The sequence below is a fragment of the Schistocerca nitens genome, chromosome 6, assembly GCF_023898315.1.
Source record: "Schistocerca nitens isolate TAMUIC-IGC-003100 chromosome 6, iqSchNite1.1, whole genome shotgun sequence".
Classification (NCBI taxonomy): Eukaryota; Metazoa; Arthropoda; class Insecta; order Orthoptera; family Acrididae; genus Schistocerca; species Schistocerca nitens.
The window spans coordinates 334,308,532-334,336,025 of NC_064619.1; the positions used below are offsets into that span (position 1 = coordinate 334,308,532).

Consider the following 27,494-nt stretch of genomic DNA (forward strand, 5'->3'; position numbering starts at 1 on the left):
AGGTTGCATCAGAGTCTGAGGAAGAGAACGACGCCTTGTGTCTCATATGTTTGGAGCCATTCTCCGAATCCAAGCCAGGCCAGGACTGGATACAGTGCATTTCTTGCAAAGAATGGGCCCATACAGAATGTGGTAAAGACTGTAAGATGTACACTTGTATTCACTGTACATCTGACTTTGCAATCATTGATTCTGAGTAGGTTAAGGACACAATCTCATGATATGTGTGTTTAAAATAAGTTAATAATATGTCTTACGTTACCTTTGTACTATATTCTGCTTAATAAATGTTTTCGATTATCTATTGAGTGATTATTTGCTACCTTAATGTCAATTAGCTTATTATTTATACATTTGTATCAACTTGCCTCTCGCTAGTATCAACTTGCCCCCATGTAAGGAACATTGATATACTTTGTAGCATTAAACAAATATTTTAATTCTGGGAGATATGTGTGGTTATTCAAAGCGTCAATACCATAGAAAAGTGCACAACTAATTGAAGTATAATATCATAATTTTCGCAATTAAAACAAAATTAGAACAAAAAATGTAAAAAATAAAATCTGAAAATTGTCTCAACATGCCCCGCTCTCCCCTACGTTACATGTGTGACGTGAAGTTAACGAAGAACTGCTGTAGAAGAAAGTTTGGTGATTGTAAAGCGCGGCACGGACAGTGTAAAGGTATACGGGTGTTTATTTGGAGTGGGTAAACGCATAAAAAATGTGCCTCACATTTATGTCCATACTCTAGCAAAACGGCGAACAGAAAAATATTAATGAGTGAACAGCTACTCAGTCACTATCGGGAAACTATTAATACTTGTCCATGATCTCCGTATCTCTCGCGAAGGAGAATTTATTCGACGGACAAAAGTAGGCCTTTAAATAAGTCACGACTAATTTCATCATTAGAGGAACTAGAGATGAGGTTGCAAGATTAGCACGCCAGAAAGAATAGGAAATATGTAGAAACGTTTTAATTTGAAGAAAGATACCAAATAAAGCATTTTTATTGCGAGTTATATTAATTCATAGTAAGGCGCCAGTATTAATTATTTAACCTAGTTATGTATTTCAAAGCGGCTATTTTATAATTATTATTACGAGGAAAGGCGGTACAGAATACGTACAGAAAAACTGTAAAACTGTAGAATGATTCTCATGCATTCATAAGTTTGCAAGAAATATTACAGGAAAGAGTTGTACAGCCCAGTAATTGTACGTATAGCCCCAGTTGTCAGTCGCAACGCGGACCTCAAAACATCAATAACTGTTACTGGAGTTCTATCTTCCTAAGATATTACATACAGCGCCCAGTCGTTCCATCTAACTAGACGTGTCGCTATGTGCGTGCTGAATTGACAGACCAAGGTCAAAGGGCAGTAAACACCTGTGCCAAGACACTTTGCATCACTAATTAGTGAGTGCGGGAGGGAGGCCACGTGACTTTCTGCTGTGCCCACCTACAGACACACGTTTCTGAAGCAAGGTCTCCCGAGTCCTATATCTCCTACAAGGCTGGAGGCTTTATGCGTCTGTCCCTGCCTTAGTCTCTCTGCATTATACCGCAGTCGTCCTGAAATATCACTGTACTTCTTAACACCTTTTACCTTCTGGTCTCCACCCCGTTACCCATGCGATTGGCATATGAGATATTGTTCCTCGAGGGACCATTGTGACATTTATCAGCAATAGTAACAAGACATTTTCTTGCATTTTATGAATGTCATTCGCCCTGAGAGTCTACTTCCTTTCACCTCGTCTATATCCCACTCTAGCCGCCCTGTACATAGTTGAGGCACAGCGAAACCGAGTATTAAAGTGAACCACTGTTCTAACATAGGATGAAGCAGTAACACTGTTCAGTGACACTCTTCCACCAATATATTCCGCTAGGTCAAGTAAAATTTCTGCAGGTGTGCTACTATAGTCTTCTGCCAAAATCGTGAACGGTGGGGGTCGGAATGAGATGGATGTCCTGGCTGCCTGTTAAAATAATCAGAGATGATCACGCGGGCTTAGAGTCAGCCTCTCCCCCATCTTAGTTTAGTTTCCATACCCCTTTCTGCGACATTTCTTCAATATTTCTTCGTTCTACATACTTCACAAAGACACTCAGCGAGCATTTATACTCCAATCCAAACAAATATGCTTCGACTGGCACTGGGAAAATAGCGTTAACACCGGAATGTGTTCAGGATTCATCTGTTTTCATCTCCCCTACAAGACGATAATCGAATGGTAATGCAATGCCAGTTAGCAGGTGATTCGACCTCTAACTAAATTTTTCAGCTACTGTAGCAGTCATCGGTCCGAAGACTAATTTGATGCACCTCTCCACTCTAGTCTAACCTGTACAGAACTCTTCAGCAGTACTGCACCTTACATCAATTAGAACCTCTTTACTGCATTATAGTTTCGATCTACCTCTATAATATCCACATCCCTCCCCCATCCCCGTCCATACTAAACTGATGATTCCTTAACGTGTCCCATTAATCGATTGCTTCCCTTAGTCACGTCAGGCCATCAATTTCTTTCTTCCCAATTCCATTCAGTACCCACTCATCAGGTTTCTGATCTACCCATTTATATTCAGTATCCTTTCTCAGCACCACATTTCAAAAGCTTCTGTTTATTTTTACATTTACTGCTTATTGTCAACGTTTCACTTCCATATGAGATGCACTCGACAGAAGAAGACCACCTCAAACTTAAATCTGTATCGAAGCTACCCAATATTTTAATCGTTAATCGATGTTACTCATCGGTTAACGTTCATCTATGTTCTGTGAAGCAATAGTATGTGCATGATATTTATCGCACCACATCTTAATGTTTCTTTCTGTTCTATTCACGTTTGGAACGTCATAAGAATGATTATACCCGTATACTTCGGTGGGAGTGGCCGAGTACGGATTACTGGAAGTTTTCGGGGGAAGTATGGTGCATCTATAAAGCAGATCGCGTACAGGTTGCTTCTTCGACCCATTCTTAAGCAATGTTCGAGTGTCTGCCATCCCCGCGAGGCATGCTGCTAAATTTGCTACCGGTCGGTTCGAATAGAATGGGAGAGTTACCACCGTAAATGCTGAACGAGCTTAGATGAGAATTCTTTGAGGAAAGAAGAGCAAGCTTAGAAAACCAACATCTACAACAAGCTCCAGAACGACCTCACAAGGTGACCACATTATGAGTTTGCCACAATTTTGTTTCTACGGTTTTAAAGTACTGTACAGCGACGTCCACAGTGTTAGCTCAAAGCTGGTAACTGTGCAACGAGTGTTGTCTACTTCTGTTCAGATTTGGGATCCGTCTGATTCCAGACAAATCCCACTTCAAGTTGTCATACAGCATACAGCGTTGGCCGCCTACTTGGTAGAATCATCAAGCAGGAACTCAGCTCTATTGAACTGTATGTGGAGCAAACCCAAAATTTTGTGTTTGAGGACACCATTGGATAGAACAAGAATTCTTTGCTGCTGTGTACTGAGAGCGCTCTGAACAGCAACAGACCGAAGTACCAGCCGAGGTACAGGTACTTTTGTTTTTAAGATGTGGCCAGGAATGTGTGGGGCTTCTTCGAAGAGCAATAGGCCCCTCACGTCGGCCAGACATGTCACCTTTTGGAGCACGTGCCATGCAACGCCGCGCCGGCCACCTTCATCAGGGCGATCTGGAGTCGCAACACGCTACTAGGTAGGTGTCTGCAGCTCAACTTCGGGCGCTCGTGCGTGCCTCTGTGTGTGTGTGTGTGTGTGTGTGTGTGTGTGTGTTTGTTTCTCCGTTAATGTTCTTCCTTAAGAGGAGCTTTTTTTCAATAAAGATTGGCAAAACGGCTTTAATACCAGAAATATCCAGTTAGGTCCCAAGAGGTATCAATCAATCTTAAGAATTGGCAATTTGCTCTTAGTGCAGAGAAATGGTCATTCCTGAAGTAAAAGTCTTTAAGACTGCAGTCAGTATTTCCAACTTGAAATGTACACTTTATCAGCCGTGGTGAAACGGCCAACGGTAGGAGGTTGAAAGAAAGGAAAATTAAGGTTTAAGGTCTCATTGGCGACGAGTCCATAGACCACATGCACGGGTTGGGGAAGATGAGGTATAAAATCGACCGTTGCTTCAAAGGAATTATCTCCACAATTTACTTCAGCCAGGGATCATTCGAGTCGTTCTACCGAATACTAGTCCACTGTCTTACCAATGCGCTACCTCGCTCGTAAACGGTATTATAAGCGAATACGTAATTCGCAGACATGATTTTCGAGTAGAGGCGAGGAAATGGAATCTCCAGGAAGGTTTAACGGCTTTATCGGGCCTGGTACCCACCTAGGAGACATCCAACTCACACCTTGTCCCCAAGGTTATTCGAAGCCGGGCAAGTACTATCAGTTCAACGATCAACGAGTACAATGGTCTGTACGGACTCCCGACTCAGTAGATGTAGTGCTTGCTCACACCGATGAGAAGCCTTCAATTAACCTTCTAGCAGTTACAACTGAATTGGACGTTGTGCGCAGTACGGTGTCGAAAGTAATACGTTGAGACCAGCTACTCCTCTACCGATCACACAATGTGGAAACACTAATTCCTGTTGACGTGGGACTTCGCGTCGTTTTGAGCCAGTGGGTGCCGCTGCGCTGTATGATAGATTATCACTTTTTCTATCTACGTAGATCTTACTACTCTTGGATGACGCATGTTTTACCAAAGACGGAATAATCCCAAGTTTTAGCACCTAATCACGAATGGGACGATGAGAATCCCTAAGCTGCAGTTGTGAACAGCCACTGAATACATTTGCAGAAATTGAGGGGGTTGGGGGGGGGGGGTATTATTGGTAAATTATCCCTTATCTGAGCCATTTGCACGACTGCACATATATTTTCGAGAGACTTACGCCCCACTTTCTTCAATGGCATCTCACTTCACCTCAGTTCATGCTTTTGTTTACAACGTAATTAAATCCCACCTCATTACTCAGATCTTGTTCGTGTGCTCCTGGAAAATGATTACGAAGATGAGGTCCTCTTTCGTGGCTAACTCATTCACCTTTCAGGACCCGCACCTTGTTTTCGATTTTTGGGGTCATGAGGAAAGTCTTGTGTGCGAGACACCTGTCAGACTGAAGCAGATTTTCTGCCTGTACAACTTCTCAAATTACTCTGGTCTTGTACGGACGGGTACAGGTGAAGTTGTGCGATGGTATGATGTCAGCAAAAAAGGGGAGCATGCGACTGTGGAAAACTGTTATGAATGTAGCATCTTGTATAACTTGTTCAAATAAATGCAATTATTAGAAGAATTGTGTTTACATTTTTTATAATCAATAGAAAACGCTTAGTTTTAAATTTTGTAATTTTCGCTTGTATCTTTCACCAGAGTTGATCTGAAATACATACATTTGACTTTCTCTATTGTCACGGAAAGTTGGTTTCATCATCACAGAAACACCCAGGTTTACTGGGTAGTACTAAAAAGGAGACGCTGGTCGTATACAAAGGAGAAAGGTTTGTTTCTTGGAAGAAGAGACGTCGTAATGTTAAAAAAATTTAAGCGCTGGGCACTCGATGGAAGCAGTAATTTATCTCGCGAAAACCTGCTCAGCGCCGCCCACAACGAGAAAATCGTGAACGTCCGAGCTCCTCATGTTCGAAGCAGAAAGTGATGTTTGTACAAGCACTGCGAAGTTTCCTTTACAATCCGCAATTTTTTTCCCTGCTACGTTACTTAACTTATTTTTGATCGGAGTAAGTAGGCTTCAGCGCCTCAGAAATGTTTATGTAAAGACGTTTACAAGGATGTGATGAAGCCACGCCTCGTTAATTATCAGGCAGATGTGGCGCAGTTGACATGCTACAGCTACGGACGGCTGACTCAGTATACTAACACTGGAAACGACGTTTACTGCGCAGGGCGACGTGGTTGCTATAGGCGCACAATCAAATGCTATATAATGTAAACAGAAGCAACTTACAGAAATTAATGAGTATCACAGGGGAATTCTCTTTATCAATCAAAAATGCCACTATGTTTTCGTAATATCAAAATTCCCGAGTTAACACTAACAAGTGGGTGGTCATACAGTCACCCGATCACTCACGAACGTATAACAAGTCGTAAGATGGCTCTGAGCACTATGGGACTCAACTGCTGTGGTCATCAGTCCCCTAGAACTTAGAACTACTTAAACCTAACTAACCTAAGGACATCACACACATCCATGCCCGAGGCAGGATTCGAACCTGCGACCGTAACAGTCGCGCGGTTCCGGACTGCGCGCCTAGAACCGCTAGACCAAAGTCGTAAGAACATCAGTTTCAGGTGGTAAGGCCTGTCCTAGGTTTGGAGACAAACAAGGAGTTGTTGCTCAGAAATTATCTCGTTCACACTTGCGCAACGGTGGATCACAATAGAATGAGCGACACAAGTGACTTGATGAGAGGTAGTGCCACATCTTAAAGTGCTGTAAATGTTGTTGGATGACACATTCCGAAAAAGCTACCTGCTATTGTATTGGCTTATATAGGCGAGTTGTGGAACCGCAGAACAGACGCCGAGCGATGATAAATGAAAATGAAATGATCGTATGCCACTGTTGGCCGGGATGTCCCAGTAGGGTTCGGCCGCCAGGTGCAAGTCTTATTTCAGTCGGCGCCACATTGGGCGACTTGCGGCCGATGATGAGGACAAACACAACACCCAGTCCCCGAGCGGAGAAAATCTCCAACCCAGCCGGGAATCCAACCCAGGTCCAGTGCATGGGAGGCACGCACGTTACCACCCAGCTAAGCAGGCGGACTACACCGAGCGGTAAGTTGTAGGAAACTGGTGCAGCGTCTTCAAAAGAAAACGCCTGTCAGTTCATTCTTAAGTCTGACGCTACGTTACGAGATATAGTAGTGGGTATATTATAGTATGCTTGGTTTCTGTATAGGCAAAGGGAATTTGTGGAAGGCTGTACAAACTGCTTGTCATGTTGAGTGATTTAGATATATGGTCGCCTGATCACCTCTTCTTGTTCTGTTCTCGTAGTTGAGCCACCAGAGCCATCGACTTGACATAATTATTCTTTTTTAATATTGTTTGGGGAAATCTTTTGTTTGCCTCACTGGGGGTAGATGTGAGCCTTCATGAATCTCTATTTTCGACCTTCAGTTGGAACGTAATCTTTCTATTTAATCATAACTTCTATCTTTGTTCGCGAATGCTGAAAAGTATTTCCATTCTATTTCTAGGATTATGGAGAGCGAAGCAGGTATATTTCATTCAATGCTGGGATATTTTGCCTAATAGATTCGTCTTATTGTACAATTTTTCCACATGATTTCACCAACCGAAGTTTTCACGTTGTTCATTTACGAGTTCACGGCAAAGCTTTTCCACAGAGCAGCTTAAAGATTGCATCGTAGAACTTTTATTTTTAGTTAGCTGAAATCTATAAGCTGGTTTGTAGAGCCAATGACCGAAACTGAACTGCCATAGTAATTCAAGGAGTAGTGTGGCTTTGTATGCTAATTCATTGCTGATGAAAAAGAGGCACTGCCTTAGCTATATGAACGCATTTTGTCCTTTTTCTGTATTGTGGCCTTTGAAAAATAATTGATGGACCGAGGAATAATACGATAGTTAATTGTTATATTGACTCTATTGAATCTGAGGTTCAGTAATATCTTCGAAAGACAGACAGCTTTTATTTTGTCTCTGCTTATGTAAGTTTATTTAGTCTCCACAGTTTTACGGTAGTATCGACTTGTTTTTGTACGTTGCATGTCTGGTGCTCGTAAACAACGCATAGTTGTCTGCATACAGTGCAAACGGCACATCTTGATGCCAGAGTATGACGCTGGTATACACCTTGAGGCACTCGCCGATAACACAGAACCTCGATGAATTCAGGCGTGTATTATCTTCATTTCTGATCTTTCAGCATCTACGAAAACAATTATTTGTGTGTTGGTCCATTTTTAATACAGTAGTCAGGGCGTGTGATCATAATAATTAATTTAATTATAAATCTGTCCCAAAAAAGCTTTGTCATAAGCTTAAGTGCAACTGATTAGTAGCTACAATCGATTTAGAGACATTAATGTTTTCGTAATATTTTCAACTAGTCGCAAACTTGATTTCGGCTGAAAATGTCTTTTAAAACCAAGTCGTTTTTTATTGTTTTCGATAAAAATGATTGGACTCTTTTTTTACTATGATTTTTTTTGTGTAGAACTTCGGTCGTCGTCGTTAGAAGAGTGATATGTGTCGTATGTGCGTCAAGACTAGATGTTTCAGAATGTGCCTGTTGCGCTCCGATTATTCTCAGAACAGAGTTAAGGGGCTCCGGAACGCCCTATACTTGCAATGTTAAAATAACGCTTATAAATTACATCTTTCCTCACAAAGTATTTGAGGTAGGAAGTTGAACTTTTTACAGATTATTTATTGGAATATGGGCTACAACTTAACACAGGGATTTTACAAAATTTTAGTTCAGTTATTAAAGATGATTTTTTTTCAATTGTAATGAAAATTCACAACATTTTATTGCAATTTTTTATTTATATATTCAAAAATATACAGTTTTTTGGAAAAAGGCTGTGTTAAATTATGCAGAAGGTACTGTGTAACATTTACTGAAAGTTTGAAACAAATATGTTTGGAAGGTCCTTAGAAAACATGTACTTAGTATGAGAAAATAAAAGTTTTGGGAATCGAGCGACAAAGATTGGATTAACTTTTTAGTGCATTCCAGGTCCATAGGATAGATTATCTTCATCCTCTGCAAACTCGTCCTCCAGCTTCCTCTTGTTCCTCCTCCTGTTTACTCTTGCTTGTATTTCTAGACTCTTTACAGCCTTGTCTGCAGCCCGAAGGCGTTCCTTGTCTAAAGCAAGCATCGCTCGTACCATGTTAGAACCTATCTTCATTCCCATATTTCTAAATACCTTGCACCTTACAATGTTGCCATCATTGAAAGTCGCAACAACATCATACACACCAAAGTGTTTCTATTCCAACAAATACAGTCTTGGGGATTCTCGACCATATAACACTATTTACACTTTCATTGGGGTTTTGAGTTTTTCCGTGAATACACTTTTTCAACAGTTCAGGTGCTGCTAAGTCTCTGAAAATAGGTTTTATCACCTCCATTATTGCATGAGGCAGACTATGCTTATGAGTGTACACTTCACCAGTTAGCAATCCTTTGTTATATTTACACCAACTGTCTTCTTCTTTGGGACACAAGATATGTTGGGGATTTTCATCGTCTTTATTGTTTACAGTAATAACACATACCTTTGGCTTTCCAACATTTCTCCTTTTCTTAAAAGCCTTCAGAGGATTTCTAATAACTTTACTTTTACTCATTATTATACTTCAACAAAACAGAGACTCAAGAAACAGAATTAATTACGAATATTTTCGAGATAACGACAGAGTAAATAAACATGAAACAATCGACAATCACACCAGCGATATATATTGAACCATCACAGGTTAGCCACAATACATACTTTAACTCACATCACTAAAATGTACCTGATGAACACGGACGTTAATAATAACACCACTTGACAGCAGTTTAACAGCGCCACAGTGGGTCACGCCCATGTAGAACACATTTCAAAAAATTTTTTTAAATAGTTGTAGTCTTCGGAATTGAATAAATTATATATCTATTAAAAGGTAATAGTCTGCAGATTCAGAAAACGCAAAAAAGTAAAAATTGAACTTTTCATGATTCTGAGCCTTTCTGGAGCCCCTTAAAGGAACGAACTGGGCTGGCAGGGGGGGGGGGGGGGACGCGACTGTGCCTGTGAAGACGTCACACGCGGCCCTCAATGGGGACGACAGCGAGCGACGAGCCCCGCAGACATCTGGCGGCGACGGGGTGCCGGCTCGGTGCTTGGGCGAGATGCGGTAACCAGGCCGCCCGTTGCTCCGCGAAAGGGACCCAGCCACAATGGGCGGCGGGGATAAGCCGGCCGGCCGGCCGGCGTGGTGCAGCACAGCGCCGCGAGCGGCCGAGATGTAAACGAATTTAGGAATCAGGGGCGGCGCCAGGTGCGCGCAGAATGGGCCGGCCGTGCTTGCTGACAACTCGCCCGCAGACGCGAGCGTTCAGTTTTTGTAATCCTATTAGCGAGCGATACGGCCGTTGCCCATTCGCGGCAAATCGAGCGCGAGAGTAGAGTAACAGTCCGCATCCGGCAACGATCGTTACATAAAAGGCCGTGCCGGATCTTTTGTCGGTGCGTTTAAACATTTATTGGACGTCAGGGAGGGGCCGCTGGTGCTCGCTGCGAAGCATCAAAATAAACACATTCTCTGCGAATGGTGAGCCAACGAGGATGGGACACTCGGCGTCGTAAAGGCAGTTTCTTTTCTTCCCGTCTTCATCCGCTTTGACGACTCCAGCCTATATTAGCTCTGACAGTTATTATTTACTTTACATACAGCTACAGACACAACGAAATACTTATCTTTCATTACGAAACCTTTCATTCAAATAAAATACACATGTTACAACACAAACACATCGGCCAATACTGCGGATCTGTTACCCCACAGCCGGCCTCGGTGGCCGAGCGGTTCTAGGCGCCTCAGTCCGGAACCGCGCGACTTGTACGGTCGCAGGTTCGAATCCTGCCTCGGGCATGGATGTGTGTGATGTCCTTAGGTTAGTTAGGTTTAAGTAGTTCTAAGTTCTAGGGGACTGATGACCTCAGATGTTAAGTCCCATAATGCTCAGAGCCATTTGAACCAACTGTTTTCCCACACAGCACCTTAATATGGTTTTCAGTCAGGACGTCTATGCTGTTCTCGATAACTGCAATTACCATCCTCACTTTTCTTTTTACGGCAAAACGAAGTTATTCAACAACTTGCTCATCGTAGGATGATGGAAATTCAACGTCAACTTTGGACGATTAGCTTTCAGGGAGGCACAGAAGGCTTTTCTCAACCCGCCTGGGTAGCCGAGAGCGCTAACTCGCTGCTTCCTCGACTCGGGTAGACGCGCTGGCCCCGGACCGAATCCGCCCGGCGGATTAACAACGAGGGCCGGAGTGCCGGCCAGCCTGGTTGTGGTTTTTAGGCGGTTTTCCACATCCCGGTAGGTGAATACCGGGAAGGTCCCCATGTTCGCCTCAGTTACACGACTCGCAGACATATGAAAAACGATCGCACTATTCTATGACTTACACTAGACACAGACAGCTGGGGTACACTGATTCCGTCCCCGGTGGTACAGGGTGGCGACGGGAAGGGCATCTGGCCACCCCTTAAAATTAACATGCCACATCCGTTTAACCATAACAGCAAACCCCGCAAGTCAGGATTAATGCTTGGAAAGAGAGAGAGAGAGAGAGAGAGAGGTGCTTTTCTTGGCAGTTATACTTAAATATACCAAGGTGACAAAAGTCATGGGACACCTCCAAATATCGTGTCGCATCACTTTTTGCCCAGCATAGTGCAGCAATTCGAGGTGGCATGGACTCAACAAGTCGCTGGGGCTCATCTGAAATGATACCTCCATAGCGGTCGACAACTGCGAGAGCGTCGCCGGTGCAGGATTTTGTGCACAAACTGACCTCTCGATTAAGTCGTATAAATGTGCGATGTGATTCATGTAGGGTGATCTGGGTGGCCAAATCATTCGCTCGTAAAATCCAGAATGTTCTTCAAACCAATCGCAAACAACTGTGACATAACATCGTTGTTTGGGATCATGAAGTCCATGAATGGCTGCAGATGGTCTCCATGCAGCCAATCATAACCATTTCCAGTCAATGATTAGTTCTCTTGGAACATGTGGCAAAGTCCATTCCGTGTAAACAGAGGCCACACCATTATGGAGCCACCACCAGCTTTCACAGTGCCTTGTTGACAACCTGGGCACATGGCTTCCTGGGGTCTGTGTCACACTCAAACCCTACCACCAGTTCTTATCAACTGAAATCAGGACTCATCTGACCAGGCTACGGTTTTCCAGTCGTCTAGGGTCAAACCTATATAGCACGAGCCCAGGAGATGCTTTGCAGACGATGTCGCGCTGTCAGCAGAGGCACTCACGTTGGACATCTGCAGCCATAGCCTATTAACGCCAAATTTCGATGCACTGTACTAATGAATACGTTCGTCGTACGTCCACATTGATTTCTGCGGTTATTTCACGCAGTGTTACTTGTCTGTTAGCACTGACAACTCTACGCAAATGCCGCTGCTCTCGGTCGTTAAGTGAATGCCAGCGGCCACTGCGTTGTACGTGGTGATAGGTAATGCCTGAAATTTGGTATTCTCGGGACACTCTTGACACTGTGAATCTCGGAATAGTGAATTCACTGGTGATCTCTATGATGGAATGTTCCATGCGTCTAGCGCCACATAGCATTCCGCACTGAAAGTCTGTTAATTCCAGTCGTGCGGCCATAATCAAGCCGGAAACCTTTTAACATGAACCACCTGCGCACAAATGTCAGCTCCAACAACGTGCAGCCCTTTAATACCTTGTGTACGTGATACTACCGCCATCTGTATATGTACATATCGCTATCCCATGAATTTTGCCACCTCGGTGCATAATTCGAACGATTTCCTAAAGAGAACTTTGATTGCTACTGTGCCACATTAAAACCATTGTTACGAAATATCTCACGCTCCCACTCTCTACTCTTCAAATTCATCGAAACATTAAAATGCACGAATACAGGAGTAATATCGCTTCCACTGTAATATGTTATTTGTGTCATTATGTTGCAGATGTTAATCTATTGTCCTCTCGCATCGCACACCGACAGCAGATCGTCAAATTTACATACAGCACGAGATCATAACGTTTCAACTATGACCTTTTTGTTTGTTTGCAGAGACATATCCACAGTTCTGGTACACATTGCTTTCCCCACGTCATAGAATCGTAGCCCGCCGCTAGAAGAGCCAAAAGAAAATGACGTAACCCATCAATGAAGTTGGGTATCGTGCGATACTAGTTTACGCCGGCAGCGGAAAGGTTGCAGCTGTGTCAGTCCGCCATGATACCACGCAGAAGAACAGCAATCCCAATATTCTGCTTATTCAGAAACTAATGCAGTTACAAGAACAATTTCTGCCACCAACAGGATAGAAATAGTCCTGCTTCTTGTGGCGTCATTCGAAGAACGAGGCACCATGACAAAGTTGCTAGCTCACCATGAAACTACAATTAAGCACAGTCGCTGCCAGATGCAACGATGAATGACAGAAGTCGGCGTAGACATGCTCTCAAGAGTTTCCAAGACTTACGTGCTCCGCACACGGAGCGACTCAAAAGCACCTCGTTGTCGACGGGAGTTTGTAATGGGTCTGCAGCGAATCACTTAGTATGTAGTTAAACAGCACTCGGCAGACGACGCAACTGCAGAGTAACTCCCTCGTCAACCGCTTGCAATGTGTTGCCCATCAGTTGCCAGTGACTCGGCACCCGCGCTGCCAAGCGAACTGAGTTGCGTCGTCCTCCAACACAGCTCTGTATTGGTTTAATTTGAAGATGAACGAGCAGGTTATGAACATTAGGTTAGCTTTGCACAGTAACTCGAAAAACATCCCATTTTATACAACTACAAGCTCCTAGGCTACTGTAGAATACATTTGACAGAAAAAGGGAGGTGCGAAGACGGAAAAGGATTCCATATGACCTATATAGTATAGTACACCTTTTGTTTCTCTTCAGTCTTCTGAAAGGTTTAATGCGACCTGCCACGAATTTCTCTCCTGTGCTAACAACCTCTTCAGCTCAGAGCAGCAATTTCAACTCACATCATCTGTTATTTACTGGATGTATTCCAATCTCTGTATTCATTTACAGTTCACTCGACAGCTCCATCTAGTACCTTGTAATTCACTCCGTTATGTCTTAACAGATGTCCTATCATCCTGCCACTTTTTCTTGTCAGTGTTTTCCATACATACCTTTCCTCGCCGATTCTGAGGAGAACCTCCTCATCCCTTACCTCATTAGTCCACCTAATTTTCAACATCCTTCTGTAGCACCACATCTTAAATGCTTCTATTCTTTTTCTTCCGGTTTTCCCAGAATCCATGTTTCATTACCATACAATGCTGTGCTGCTAACGTAGACTCCCAGAAATTTCTCCCTCAAATTAAGGCCTATGTTTGATATCCGTAGACTTCTCTTGGTCAGGAGAGGTACAGTACATCTAACGTTTAAAATAAAAGTACCGTAACGTCAATGGAAGTAAATGTACAAGAAATCGTAAGTAATTTCGTGTGGCTATCAGCCTTTGTCGTTCTGTCAAATTACGTTGTCAAGTGTAACCGTGGAACAGTGAAAGGCCACAAATCTCCAGTACTTATAAATACAATGGCGTTCAAAGACAAATCATTTAACGAGCACAAACAACCATCACATTTCCGTGTACCGGTATATAAATTTCAAGATATTTTGGTTGTCAAAATAAAAGTAACGATGAGTTATGGTGGAAGAAATCAACTGCGCCAAATCACTGTAGCACTGTTTTCAGTCGTTCCACAAAGACGTATGAATTTCGAATGTGTCTGTTACAGCTCCTTGGCTCATACATACAGCTTGCATCTACAACAAATCTATATTTACATCTACATGGATACCCTGCAAATCACTCGTAAGTGCTTAGCATAGTGTTCATCGAACCACCTTCGCAAGAATTCTCTATTACCATATTCCACTCCCGAACAGCGAGCGGAAACAACTAACATCTGCATCTTTCCGTGCGAGCTCTAATTTCCCTTATTTTATAATGACGATCGTTTCTCCGTATGTAGCTCGGCGTCAGCAAAATATTTTCGTATTCGGAGGAGAAAGTTGGCGATTGAATTTTCTTGAGAAGATCCCGTCGCAACGAGAAACGCCTTTGTTCACCCCAAATTCTGTAGCATATCCGTCACACTCTCTCTCCTATTTTTCGATGATACAAAACGTGCTACCCTTTTTTGCGCTTTCCCGATGTACTTCATTAATCCTATGTGATAAAGATCCCACGCAGCACAGGAGTACTCCGAAAGAGGACGGACACGTGTAATGTAGACAGTCCCTTTAGTAGATCTGTTGCACCTTCTAAGTATTCAAAATGGTTCAAATGGCTCTGAGCACTATGGGTCTTAACATCTATGGTGATCAGTCCCCTAGAACTTAGAACTACTTAAACCTAACTAACCTAAGGACGGCACACAACACCCAGTCATCACGTTCTAAGTATTCCGTGTATAAAACGCAATCTTTTGTTCGCCTTCCCCACAACATTTTCTATGCTTTCTTTGCAATTCAAGTTGTTCGTAATTGTAATTCCTAGGTATGTAGCAAAATTTACAGCATTTAGATTTGACTGATTTATCTTGTAACCTAAGTTTAACGGATTCATTTTAGTACTCAAGTGACGACCTCACACTTTTCATTATTTAGTGTCGGCTACCAATTCAGATATATTTTCTAAATCGTTTGCAGTTTGTTCTGATCTTCTAATGACTTTACTACGCAGTAAACGACAACTTCATATCCAAACAACCAAAAACTGCTGCTCGGATTGTCTCCTAAACTGTTTATATAGATAAGGAACAGCAGAGGGCCTACGACACTACTTTGGCAAACGCCAGAAATCACTTCTGTTTTACTCCATGACTTTTCGTCAGTTACTAAGAACTGCGACCTCTCTGACTAGGAACTGTGACCTCTCTGACAAGAAATCACGAATCCACGCATAACTGACACGATATTCCATGAACACGCAATTTGATTACAAGCCGCTTGTTAGGTACGGTGTCGAACGCTTTCTGGTATCTCGAAAATCCCTTGTCGATAGTACTCAACATTTCGTGCGAGTAAAGAGCTAGTTGTGTTTCAAAAGAACGGTATTTTCTAGATCCGTTTTGACTGTATCAGTAGACCGTTCTCTTCGAGGTAATTCATAATGATCCAACACAATATATGTTCCAAAATCCTGCTGCATATCGACGTTAATGATATTGGCCTGTAATTTAGTGGATTGTTCCTGTTGCCTTTCTAGATGAGTGGTGTAACCTGTGCAACTTTCCGGTCTTTAGGTACGGTTCTATATGTACGGTTCTATATGTACGGTTCTATATGACTGTTAATACCTAATTGGTATACAGCATGGACCGGAACCTTGCTTTTATTGATTTAAGTTGCTTCACTCCTCCGAGGGTATGTACTTCACAGTTCTTCATGTTGGTAGCTGTTCTTGATTCGAATTCTGGAATATTTACTTCCTCTTCTGTGATGGAGGAATTTCGGAAAGGCTGTGCTTAACAACTCTACTCTAGCAGCACTGTCATCGATAGCATTTCCATGCCATCGCACGAAGAAGGCATTGTTGTGTCTTGCGGTTAGCATACTTTACTTACGACCAGAATCTCTTTGGATTTTGTGCCAGGTTTCGAGACAAGGTTTCGTTGTGGAAACTATTAGAAGTATCTCGCAATTTCGAGCTTCTGTAAAAGATCGCTAATTTTGGGGATTTTGCGTTCGTTTAAATTTTGCATGATTTTTTCGTTGTCTTTGCAACAACGTTCTGACCTGTTTTGTGTACGGGGCAGGATCAGCCCCCGTCGTTTGTTAATTTATTTGATATAAATCTCTCAGCTGCTGTCGATACTATTACTTTGAATTCAAGCGACATCTAGTCAACACTTACAATGCTAATTTGAAAGGAGTGAAGATTGTCTCTCAGAAAGGCGTCAAGACAATTTTTATCTGCTTTATTTAATAAATATATTTTTCGTTTATTTTTGGAGGTTTGGGAGTTGTGGTATTCAGTCTCTTTACGACAACCCTGTACTCATTAATCCCTAATTTGAAAGGAGTGAAGATTGTCTCTCAGAAAGGCGCCAAGAGAATTTTTATCTGCTTTTTTTAATAAATATATTTTTCGGTTATTTTTGGAGGATTTGGGAGTTGTGGTATTCAGTCTCGCCACGACAACCCTGTACTCATTAATCCTTTTATCCGTTTTGATGCTCTTTGTTAGCTGAGGATTATTTGCAGCTAAGTTGGTGAAGTATGTTTTCCAAACCGTTTACTATTCGCGTGGAATCATGAACAAACTGCTCGAAATAATTTTCGGAGAATGCTTGTAGCACAATTTTGGTTGATATTTAATGCGTACCTCCGGATTTAAACATGTATTTTCGCCAATGTATGGAAAGTAAATTTAAGTCACCAACAACTACCATTGTATGAGTCGGGGACATGTTTGAAATCAGACTAAAGTTTTCTTTGAGTCTTTCCGCAGTAGTATCATCTCAGTTCTTGAGTTGGGAAGTTGGTAAAAGGATACAATTATTATTTTATTTCGGTTGCCGAGAATGACCCCTGTCGATACCAACTCAAAGGAATTACTTACTTCTGTTTCGTCATACGATAAACTACGTTTAAAAGCAACAAACACACCACCGCCAACTGTGTTTAGCGTATCCTTTCTGAACACCGTTGGTTCATCCACAAAAAATTTCGGCTGAACTTATCTCCGGCTTTGGCCATCTTTCAGTACCTATAACGATTTGAGCATCAGGGCTTTCTATAAGCGCTGCAGTTAATATATCTTTCGGAGTACGGATGATATAGAATTTTCTTCTTCTTCTTATCTGTGTGTAGTAACAATAGAGAACCACATCTTTCTTTGAGTTTGAATCTGTGCTCGACGTGCCGAGTGTAACCATAATATGTTAAGAGGACAAACAATACTCCCTCTCCTGTACGCTCGCACACGGCAACTGCAATTGCTCATTTCTGTGTCGCTCCCTGTGTGGAACTGTAGGCAGCCAGTTGCCGAAGTAGATCGCCTGCCCGTTGCTTTCGCCTTCAGTCACTCCGTGTGCGGACGACCTTACAAGAGAAGGGAGTGCCGCTCACTCTACTCTTCAGTCATCGCCGAAGACGGCTGCATCGTCTTATTAAAGAGCCAGCAGCGCGAGAGTTGTACTACAATTTGGAAATTTGTGGTAAGATCTAATGGGACCAAACTGCTGAGGTCATCGGTCTCTAAGCTTACGCACTACTTAATCTAACTTACGCTTAAGGACGACACACGTACCCATGCCCGAGGGAGGACTCGAACCTCCGACGGGGGCAGCCGTGCGAACTGTGACAGTATGCCCCAAACCACGCGGCTACCCCGTGCGGCATTGTATTAGACAGAGCTAAGTAACAAAGTTTATAGTCAATCGAACATTGACAGAAGAGGCTATTATTCTGTACTATATCAAGTGACACGTTACTGTTCAGTGACATTAACAAAAATGCACAGACAGTCCTGTGGACATGGACTGTTTAAAATTAAGTATTTCATCCTGTTGAAATTATAATAAAGTGATATAATACATTGTGTGTGTGTTGTATCCACTCGGCCTCCTCCAGAAGCCAATCTCAGAACCCACCACAGCGCAGACGAGTGTTTCTTCGGCCAGCACAACAGTGCTCATGTGTGAACTGACGAACGGGAGTCGTCACTGGCACTGAAGCGAAGTTCTCATCACATATTGTAGCGGATAAAGGATAGTCGCTCAACTGCCAATATCAACCAACCTACATCCCCAATCCAGAATTAATACTTTTCACGGGCAGCGCTCTTTCTGATTGAGGCATTCGTGAACGTATCGCGAACTGCCTTTAACCTTACACTTTCCTCTAGCTCCATTCCGTGTAGGGCACGTGTCCAGGTCCAAATCCCGCAATGGCTGAAAATTTTTGCGTATCACAAATCAACAATGTAACATTTACTATTTATACAACTTTCCATGACCGCTGCGCTTCCTTGTTCTCGTTGTCCAGTCGTTGGAAACCATTTGGCTTCTAGTATTTTATGTCAGACAACTTTCACCCTAAATACTGTAGCAGCCATCAGATAGTGACTGTCGTATTGGGATGTAGGTGTGTGTATTTATTACAAACTGCTGAATCGCAGGTGCTACCTATAACTTCTGTGGAACAAAAAGTCACAGTATATGGTGAATAACGTGTACTTTCCATTATTTTAGATATCTGGAATGAAGCACACAGTCCGCAGCTCATGGTCGTGCGGTAGCGTTCTCGCTTCCCGCGCCCGGGTTCCCGGGTTCGATTCCCGGCGGGGTCAGGGATTTTCTCTGCCTCGTGATGACTGGGTGTTGTGTGCTGTCCTTAGGTTAGTTAGGTTTAAGTAGTTCTAAGTTCTAGGGGACTGATGACCATAGATGTTAAGTCCCATAGTGCTCAGAGCCATTTGAACCATTTTTTGAAGCACACAACGTATGTGTAGTGCCACCACTGCATGAGGGAGGCGGTGCACGTAAACGCCCGCTCCTTCCCCAGCGGCAGTCTTTGGGATGGACAGAGCTTTTTTTCCCTTACAACCTCTTCCCTTGAAGATCAGTAAAAGATGAACAAGAAGTGCTACACTGAGGAATAAAAACATTTCACAAAAGATCACAGAGTATACACTACCACATAAACATCCCTACTGGTCGAAAAGAACATTATGACCACCGACCTACTGTCGATGTAAACCAGTCCCGGCGATAGCAGCGTCACCTGACGAGGAATGACTGCTAGTCAGACACACGCACGGTGCGTGTAGTATCAGTGAGCGTGCTGTCCATGTGTAGAAGGGGAACGGCGCGCGATCTATCTGAGTTTGACCGAGGGCAGATTCTGATGGCCTAGACGCGCGAGGATTTCGGAAACTGCACGAGTTGTCGGGCGTTTGAGAAGTGCTGTGGTAAATGTCTTCAACACGTGGCGAAACCAAGATGAAACTACGTCCAGACGTTATGGGGTTGGGTGGCCACCCCTCATTACAGATGTCGGACGTCGTAGGCTGGGCACTGGTAAAACAGGTCAGGCCGTGAACTGTTGCGGAACTAACACAAGAGTGAAACTGTGTTTGAATACACAGTGCCCCGAACATTCCTAACTATGGACCACCGAAGCCGACGACTCATGCTTGTGCCAATCACGACATCAACAACTACAACTGACAAGGGCACGTGACCATCGGCAGTGGATGTTGGCGCAGAGGCACAGCGTTGCATCCCACTACAGTCCTCATCATGCCGATGGGAGGGCGCGAATCCGTCGTCTTTCAGGGGAACAGCTCCTTGACACCTGTACTGCGAGACGGAGACAAGTTGGCGGCGGCTCCTGCATGCTCTGTGGAACATTCATGTGGGCATCTTTTGGTACAATGGAGCTCGCGCAAGGCGCTACGACGCCTAAGAGTATCGTACACTGATTGCAGAACACATACACCCCTTCATGACGATCATGTTTCCCGACGGCAGTGACATTTATCAAGAAGATAATGCGCCATGTCACAAGGACAAGAGTGTGTTGGCTCGAGGAACACAGTGGCGAGTTCCAATGCATGTGCAGGCCACCCAGCTCGCCAGATCTGAACCCGATCGAATACATCTGGGGTGTAATGGAACGTGTCGTCACTCATCACCCCCTTCTCCAGAATTTACGAGATTTACGTGACTTGAGTGTGCAGATGTGGTGTCAACTCCCTCCAGTGACCTACCAAGACCTCATTGCTTCCACGCCACGACGCGACGCCCCCGTTATCCGTGCCAAAGGAGGGCATACTGGCTGTAAGGTAGATGGTCATAATGTTCTGGCTGATCAGTGTGTATGTTTCTCAGAGCTTAACGTCTGTTGTGTTTGGGTATTCTGGTTCAAATGGTTCAAATGGCTCTGAGCACTATAGGACTTAACATCTGAAGTCATCAGTCCCCTAGAACTTAGAACTGCTTAAACCTAACTAACCTAAGGACATCACACACATCCATGCCCGAGGCAGGATTCGAACCTGCGACCGTAGCGGTCATGCAGTTCCAGACTGAAGCGCCTAGAACCGCACGGCCACACCGGCCGGCTTGGGTATTCTGGAATCTATGTGAAATCACGAAACCTACACAGGTTTGACAAATAGTAGGCGATAGGAGTTTTAAAGACAAATGGCAGCTGTAGTGGAAGAAACGACAGGAGACGAAAGATCTTCCTCCTGCCTGTAGTGGTGCTTAGGTTGTCTCTCATTCTTGTAAGGAGGATTTTCGAGGACCCGGTGCTTACCTTCATTCTGATGATGTCTGCACCAGTAGCCTTCTCCCACAGAAGAGCTTGTACGAACGCATCCAGCGCGGAACGTTCCAAGGTAATGGGGAACTCCAGCGTCAGGGTACGGACAGACTGGAAGCAAATTAAACTTGTGTAATCACTTGTTGCATCTTTCCATAATTACATTCTTTTATAAGACGGGATCTTTCTAAATTAGTGTTCTTAAATTAGGTAAAGCGGAAATAAGTTGCTGTTTTCGTTACACAAATGTCTACGTCCTCGATGAAAGTATGACAAGCGGCACCGTTGTTTGAGGTTTAGCTTTTAACAAACGCTTCCTCCATCTACTACCAAACTCTCTTAATACAACAATGGAACCAGTCTGTGTTGTAGTCGTTGTCTCATAAGCAATGGCTGTTCATCTAATGTGGAGATTCACGGGTGAATCTGTTTGGAGCTATCGTTCAAGATAAGGTTGTATAATTTTTCTTTTGAATCATCGAAATCACCACGTATAGATAACTGGCAAACACGCCAAACATAATGGGAAATTCTTCGATAGGACTACTCAGTATCTCAAAGGACCACACAACACGACCTCTGAGATAGTAATTTAATTGCGTGAATCGCTATGTCCACTCCGTTCAGGCATGTATTAACTACGCTACTACGACTTACGACACAACAGTTCACTCGTTCAGTTGCCATAGTCTCAGTGGTATCATGCTCTTCACATGTTCCTATTCTGTCCACAGAATGGTGCCTTACACACTGTCTTTACTTCCGACTTTTTTTTTTTTTGATTCATCAGTCTTCTGACTGGTTTGATGCAGCCCGCCATGAATTCCCCTCCTGTGCCAACTTTTTCATCTCAGGGTACCTATTACAGCTTCCCCTACAAAAATGGCTCTTAGCACTATGGGACTCAACAGCTGAGGTCATAAGTCCCCTAGAACTTAGAACTACTTAAACCTAACTAACCTAAGGACAACACACACATCCATGCCCGAGGCAGGATTCGAACCTGCGACCGTAGCGGTCGCGCGGTTCCAGACTGTAGCGCCAGAACCGCTCGGCCACCAGCGGCCGGCCTTCCCCTACAGTTTATACCTTCTACAGCCCTCTCTGGTGCCACGGAAGTTATTCCTTGATGTCCTAACAGATGTACTATCATCCTGCCCCTCCTTATTGGCAGTGTTTCCCATATATTTCTTTCGTCATCGATTCTAACCTAATTTTCAACATTCTTCTCGGAAACATATCTTAAATCCTTAGATTCTCTTCTGTTCCGGTTTCCCCACAGTCCATGTTTCACTACCATGCAATGCTGTACTTCAAACGTACATTCTCCGAAATTTCTTCCTCAAATTAAGGTCCACGTTTGATACTAGTAGACTTCTATTGGCCATGAATGCCCTCTTTACCAGTGCTTGGCCCGCATCTCGTGGTCGTGCGGTAGCGTTCTCGCTTCCCACGCCCGGGTTCCCGGGTTCGATTCCCGGCGGGGTCAGGGATTTTCTCTGCCTCGTGATGGCTGGGTGTTGTGTGATGTCCTTAGGTTAGTTAGGTTTAAGTAGATCTAAGTTCTAGGGGACTGATGACCTTAGATGTTAAGTCCCATAGTGCTCAGAGCCATTTGAACCATTTGAACCAGTGCTTGTTTGCTTTTGATGCCTTCCTTGAGATCATGTAATTCTTCTTCACTTTCACTCAGGGTAGCAATCTCATCAGCGAAGCTAATCATTCACTTTCTTTCCCCCTGAATTTTAATCTCACTCTTAGACCTTTCTTTTATTTCCTTTATTGCTTCTTCAATGTACAGAGTGAACAGTAGAAGCGAATGAACTACACCCTGTCTTACATCCTTTTTAATCCCAGCATTTCGTTCTTAGTCTTCCACTCTTATTGTTTGCTCCTGGCTCTTGTATATACTGTATACTTCCCGTCTTTCCCTACATCTTACCCTTATTTTTCTCAGTATTCGAATATAACCTCCCACTATCCGTGTCCAAAGTACATATGGTATCGATCATTTCCTGTGTCACGTCTCCAGATGTGTTCACTTATCATTTTCTCTGTGTGCTATTATTGGAAGTCGAGCAGTGTCGAACAAATCTCAAGCCATCATCGTAGGAATATCCATATTTCCAAATACGTCACTGCCGACGAAACTGCAACATCCACGAATTCTATACGCAACAATAGGACGTCAGTTTTTCAGCTGACACCAAATGTCTGAGATGCTGAGGAACTGGAAACTGTTACAAATACATCGCACAAGGTTAAAAATTTTAGTTCTGACAAAGGCGCTTAACATGCGCCAGTTTGGAATCATACTTCATTCTGACTGCTCAGATGTGTACTACAAGACTTCTCAAAACAGTACTGCTTTCGTGGAGCACGTATTTATTCGGAGTAATTGAGCGGCGAGCATTATTTGCGAGACTTTAAAAAATAATGTTATCTACTCCTTTGTATCAAGGGTCCATCTGCATCAACTGACAGAATAATGCACCACTCCCGTTGCTTGAATGACAATATTAACGGCGATTCTGGTCAGGTATTATGTGATTAGTGCGTCCATTCCCATACAAGAAGTTTTTGATGGCTGAACTGTGCCACCTACACCACATGTGACACACTAGACACTCACTCAGTACTGATCAGATACTGCAGATGTGACACACCACAGACGGATGAGGCCTGTTTAAGACAGATCCCAGAGTGGTCTGACAATAGGTCCTAGTGTATTTATCAGCTCTAGTGGGATTTGGGATGTTTGGGTAACTGTGGCAGAAAGGATCAAAGCAATTATTTCATCTGTGACTGCCCTCGTGGGCAATTAGGTATGTTGCTCCATTAAATGAAAGAGTTCCAGCTGTGTCTACAAACGCGGGGACCCAACTCATAGAACCTTAATGGTGTGCGTCTGGGTGTTCTGCTGAGTTCTTGTTTCCATTTTATGCACAATATTTCTAAAACCGATCCAGCTGTCTTCATCACGTGCTGTGAGTTTTGCTGTGACGTGCACTCGCCGCCTGGACTTCAACCAAATTGTGAATTATTGTTCATCTCACGCCGATATTTATAGCTTGAGTTCGACTCTCGACGACCACTACGCCCTTTAATGCTCCTTTGTTTTTCAGAAGCCTTACTGATACTCCCTCAAACGCTCATTTTCTCAGAGATTCTCAGCTCTGGTGTATGTGACTGTTGACGAGATCTTAACAAATTGTGTGCTCGAGCACAAACTGTGTTTAACTGGAAACCTGTTTATATAACGTTTTCCGAAATATTTATTTCCATAGATTGCTTAATTACGCTGTCCAAGAAGCTTGGCTTTTGCACCACGATACTGGTCTCATCGTATTTTCATATATATGCCAAACAGTCCAAAGAATTTTAGACCAATCGCACTACTGGGTCACCTTTACAAATTTCCAGAGAGAATGATTTTAAACCGTTTCTTACATGTTATTGATCCCTTTCTTGTACCTCAGAAAGTTGGATTCCACCCTGGTAAAAGCTTCACAGGACAATTACTCGGTCTTACACAGTTCACAGAAGATGTTTTTGAAGTCTGTAAGTTGACAGGAGTGGTATTTATGGACTTGACAGTGGCGTAAGTCACCATCAACCACCAGTTACTATTAAATATGGTCTACAAGCTAACTAAGGATTTCAGCCTCACCAGGTTCGTCACCATTCTTCTGCAGAACCGAAGATGATCCATTTACCTCTAAGGACGGCCTAGCCGATGGAGGCTGCAGAAAAACGGCCTTCCCCAGGGAAGTGTGTTGGCTCCATTTCTGTTTAATATGTAGACTAACGACCAACCCCTAGTCCCCAACTACAGGATTTTCTTGTATGCTGATGATCTAGCACTGGCAACTCATAGCACAACTTCGATTCAATAGAAATCACCCTAAAGAGTGCTCGTGAAGATCTATCAAAACTCTACAGAATAAACCAGCTCAAATCAAACACATCAGAGACACAAGTGTGCGCTTTCCCCCAGATAAAGAGGGAAAACACCCTCAAGTTAAAGATAGAATGGTCAGGGGTTAAATTGGAACAGTGTGACACTCCAAAATACCTGGGAATAACACTTGACAGATCTCTAATTTTCAAAAAACACTGCACGAATTTCAAATCAAAATTCTCCACCAGGGAACAATCTACCGAGAGAACTGGCCGGATTACAGTGGGGCAGTCAAGCCCAAACTATCCAAACTTCTGCAATGGCATTATTCTGCCCAGCTGCAGAGTATGCCTGTTCTGTTTGGTGTAAGTAACACACGCCAAAAAGGTGGATATTGCGCTAAACTACACATGCACAATTATAACAGGCTGCTTGTAATCAACTCCAGTCGAATGGTTCTACCAGCTTCCAGGAATTGCACCATCTCCTGTTCGAAGAGATATAGCAGCAATCAGGGAAAGAACGACAATGGAGAAGGGGAAAAAAACTGCATCCCATGCATGGGCAACAATCCTACTCACAACGACTAAGATCAAGGAAAAGTTTCCTTAGAACATCGGAGAAACTAACAACTACTGATGAAGGACCCAGCGCCGGCCGAAGTGGCCGTGCGGTTAAAGGCGCTGCAGCCTGGAACCGCAAGACCGCTACGGTCGCAGGTTCGAATCCTGCCCCGGGCATGGATGTTTGTGATGTCCTTAGGTTAGTTAGGTTTAACTAGTTCTAAGTTCTAGGGGACTAATGACCTCAGCAGTTGAGTCCCATAGTGCTCAGAGCCATTTGAACCATTTTGAAGGACCCAGCCTGTAACTATGGAGTGCTGAGAACCTCCCATCCTCCTGGTTGTGAAAGATTTTGAGAATGTCTACCTCCTGATCATGATGAGATTGGACAATCTGAAGTCCCTGAATAGGCTGAGGTCTGTAGTGGGCAGATCACGGGTTAACCTGGCAAGATGGGGATACACTGAAGAAAACAAAACCCATTTGACTGTGGGGAAGGACAGACTATTGAACATATGTCGATTGCGTCCAGCCACATGCACAGAATATGAGTTTCACCAGGCAACGGAAAATGCACTGGAAGCGGCCAAATTTTGGTAAAAATTGTATGCACTGTGTTGATCTGTCAACAATTGTATAAACTGTGTTTCATGTATGTTTCTGACACGAGAATAATAATAATAATAATAATATTTTCATTTCATACTAGTCGAGGCACTGCTCGGCGACAACTCATTTGCTTCTTTCTTTCCAGATGACTTTCTATGTAAACCGAAGGAAGCAAAATACATTGGGTGCTATTTTATGGCATCAATCACGTCGAGAAAACCCGAGAGATCATTTCGTAAAACCTGAGCTAATCTTTTATATGGTTATGGTTTTTATATGATACGTTTCGAGCCTACAGAACCGGTGTTGTATGTTGGTAGTGATTCCCTCTGAAAGTTCTCCGACGACATTTCTTCTTCGTCTAAGTTTTATATTCATCTCCAAATCCGCGTAGAGTAGTTTTAGGTCGCTATGACATTTCCAGTCAGAAGTACTATATTCTTTCGTTAAAAAGTGATGCTTAACTGTCTTTTACTGTACATTTACGGGGGGGCGGGGTTTAATAAATAGAACACTTTTATTACCTTATTAGCACAGTATTAGTAACCTTACTTTAATAGTTACTGCATAAACAAACAAGCACTTATCGGCGGAGCGAAACTGAAGAAATATTGAGAGCTCAGAGGACACCGCGAAAAAAAGGTGGTTGCACACCACATTCAAAAAGCAATGAATATTTAAACACTCACATAACTTGCTTATTACGTCATTATTTACATTCCTCAAAAGCAAAAACAGAACTGAGAACAGCCCAAACAAATTCTTTGATGGGCATGGTACAACAAGTAAATATCACTAAGTAAATTATACGTCAGATAACTGTAAAAAATACTTAGTTGATTCTGGAGAGAATTCAGATAATACAGTCTATAATTTAATGATAAAACTTCAGTACAGACCTGGTTGATGTGGGGAATTTTGCTGAATCGCTCCACAGTTTCAGCGACTTCTCGCAACCTGCAACACAGTTTACCAACGCTATAATTAGTAGATATCTTCAGTTTACAATTTTAAAGCCATGTTGTGTCTTCAAAAACTCTCTTAATGTTAAAAGGATGAAGCGATACAAAAGTACTTAACAGTGGCATCCGTAGCGAGTACTCTCCGACATACTTTGAGAACTTTAAGCAGCAATACGTTGAAACTGAAAAAAATCAGTCTAACTTTTTTTTAAAAAAAAAAAGAGCGTAGCAACCTCGTGATAACCAATTGTAAACAAAGTAAAAAAGTCGTCAAACGAATCAACAATGATCGGGAGCAAAATATTTCAATCCCTACATTACTACCGTTAATACAACCGCTCGTTGCTACCA

General features: G+C 43.1%; 1 protein-coding gene across 2 annotated transcripts in view; it reads right to left on the minus strand.

The window, feature by feature from the left end:
• LOC126262767 (COBW domain-containing protein 1-like) overlaps nucleotides 1–27,494 on the minus strand; it is a 566,092-nt gene that overhangs the window by 102,798 nt on the left and 435,800 nt on the right. For both annotated transcript variants that reach the window (XM_049959581.1, XM_049959580.1), the window contains 2 exons: nucleotides 27,081–27,138; nucleotides 21,103–21,219 (listed from right to left, as the gene is read on the minus strand). In XM_049959581.1, the coding sequence (XP_049815538.1) occupies nucleotides 21,103–21,219; nucleotides 27,081–27,138 (175 nt within the window). The remainder of the gene's footprint in view (nucleotides 1–21,102; nucleotides 21,220–27,080; nucleotides 27,139–27,494) is intronic.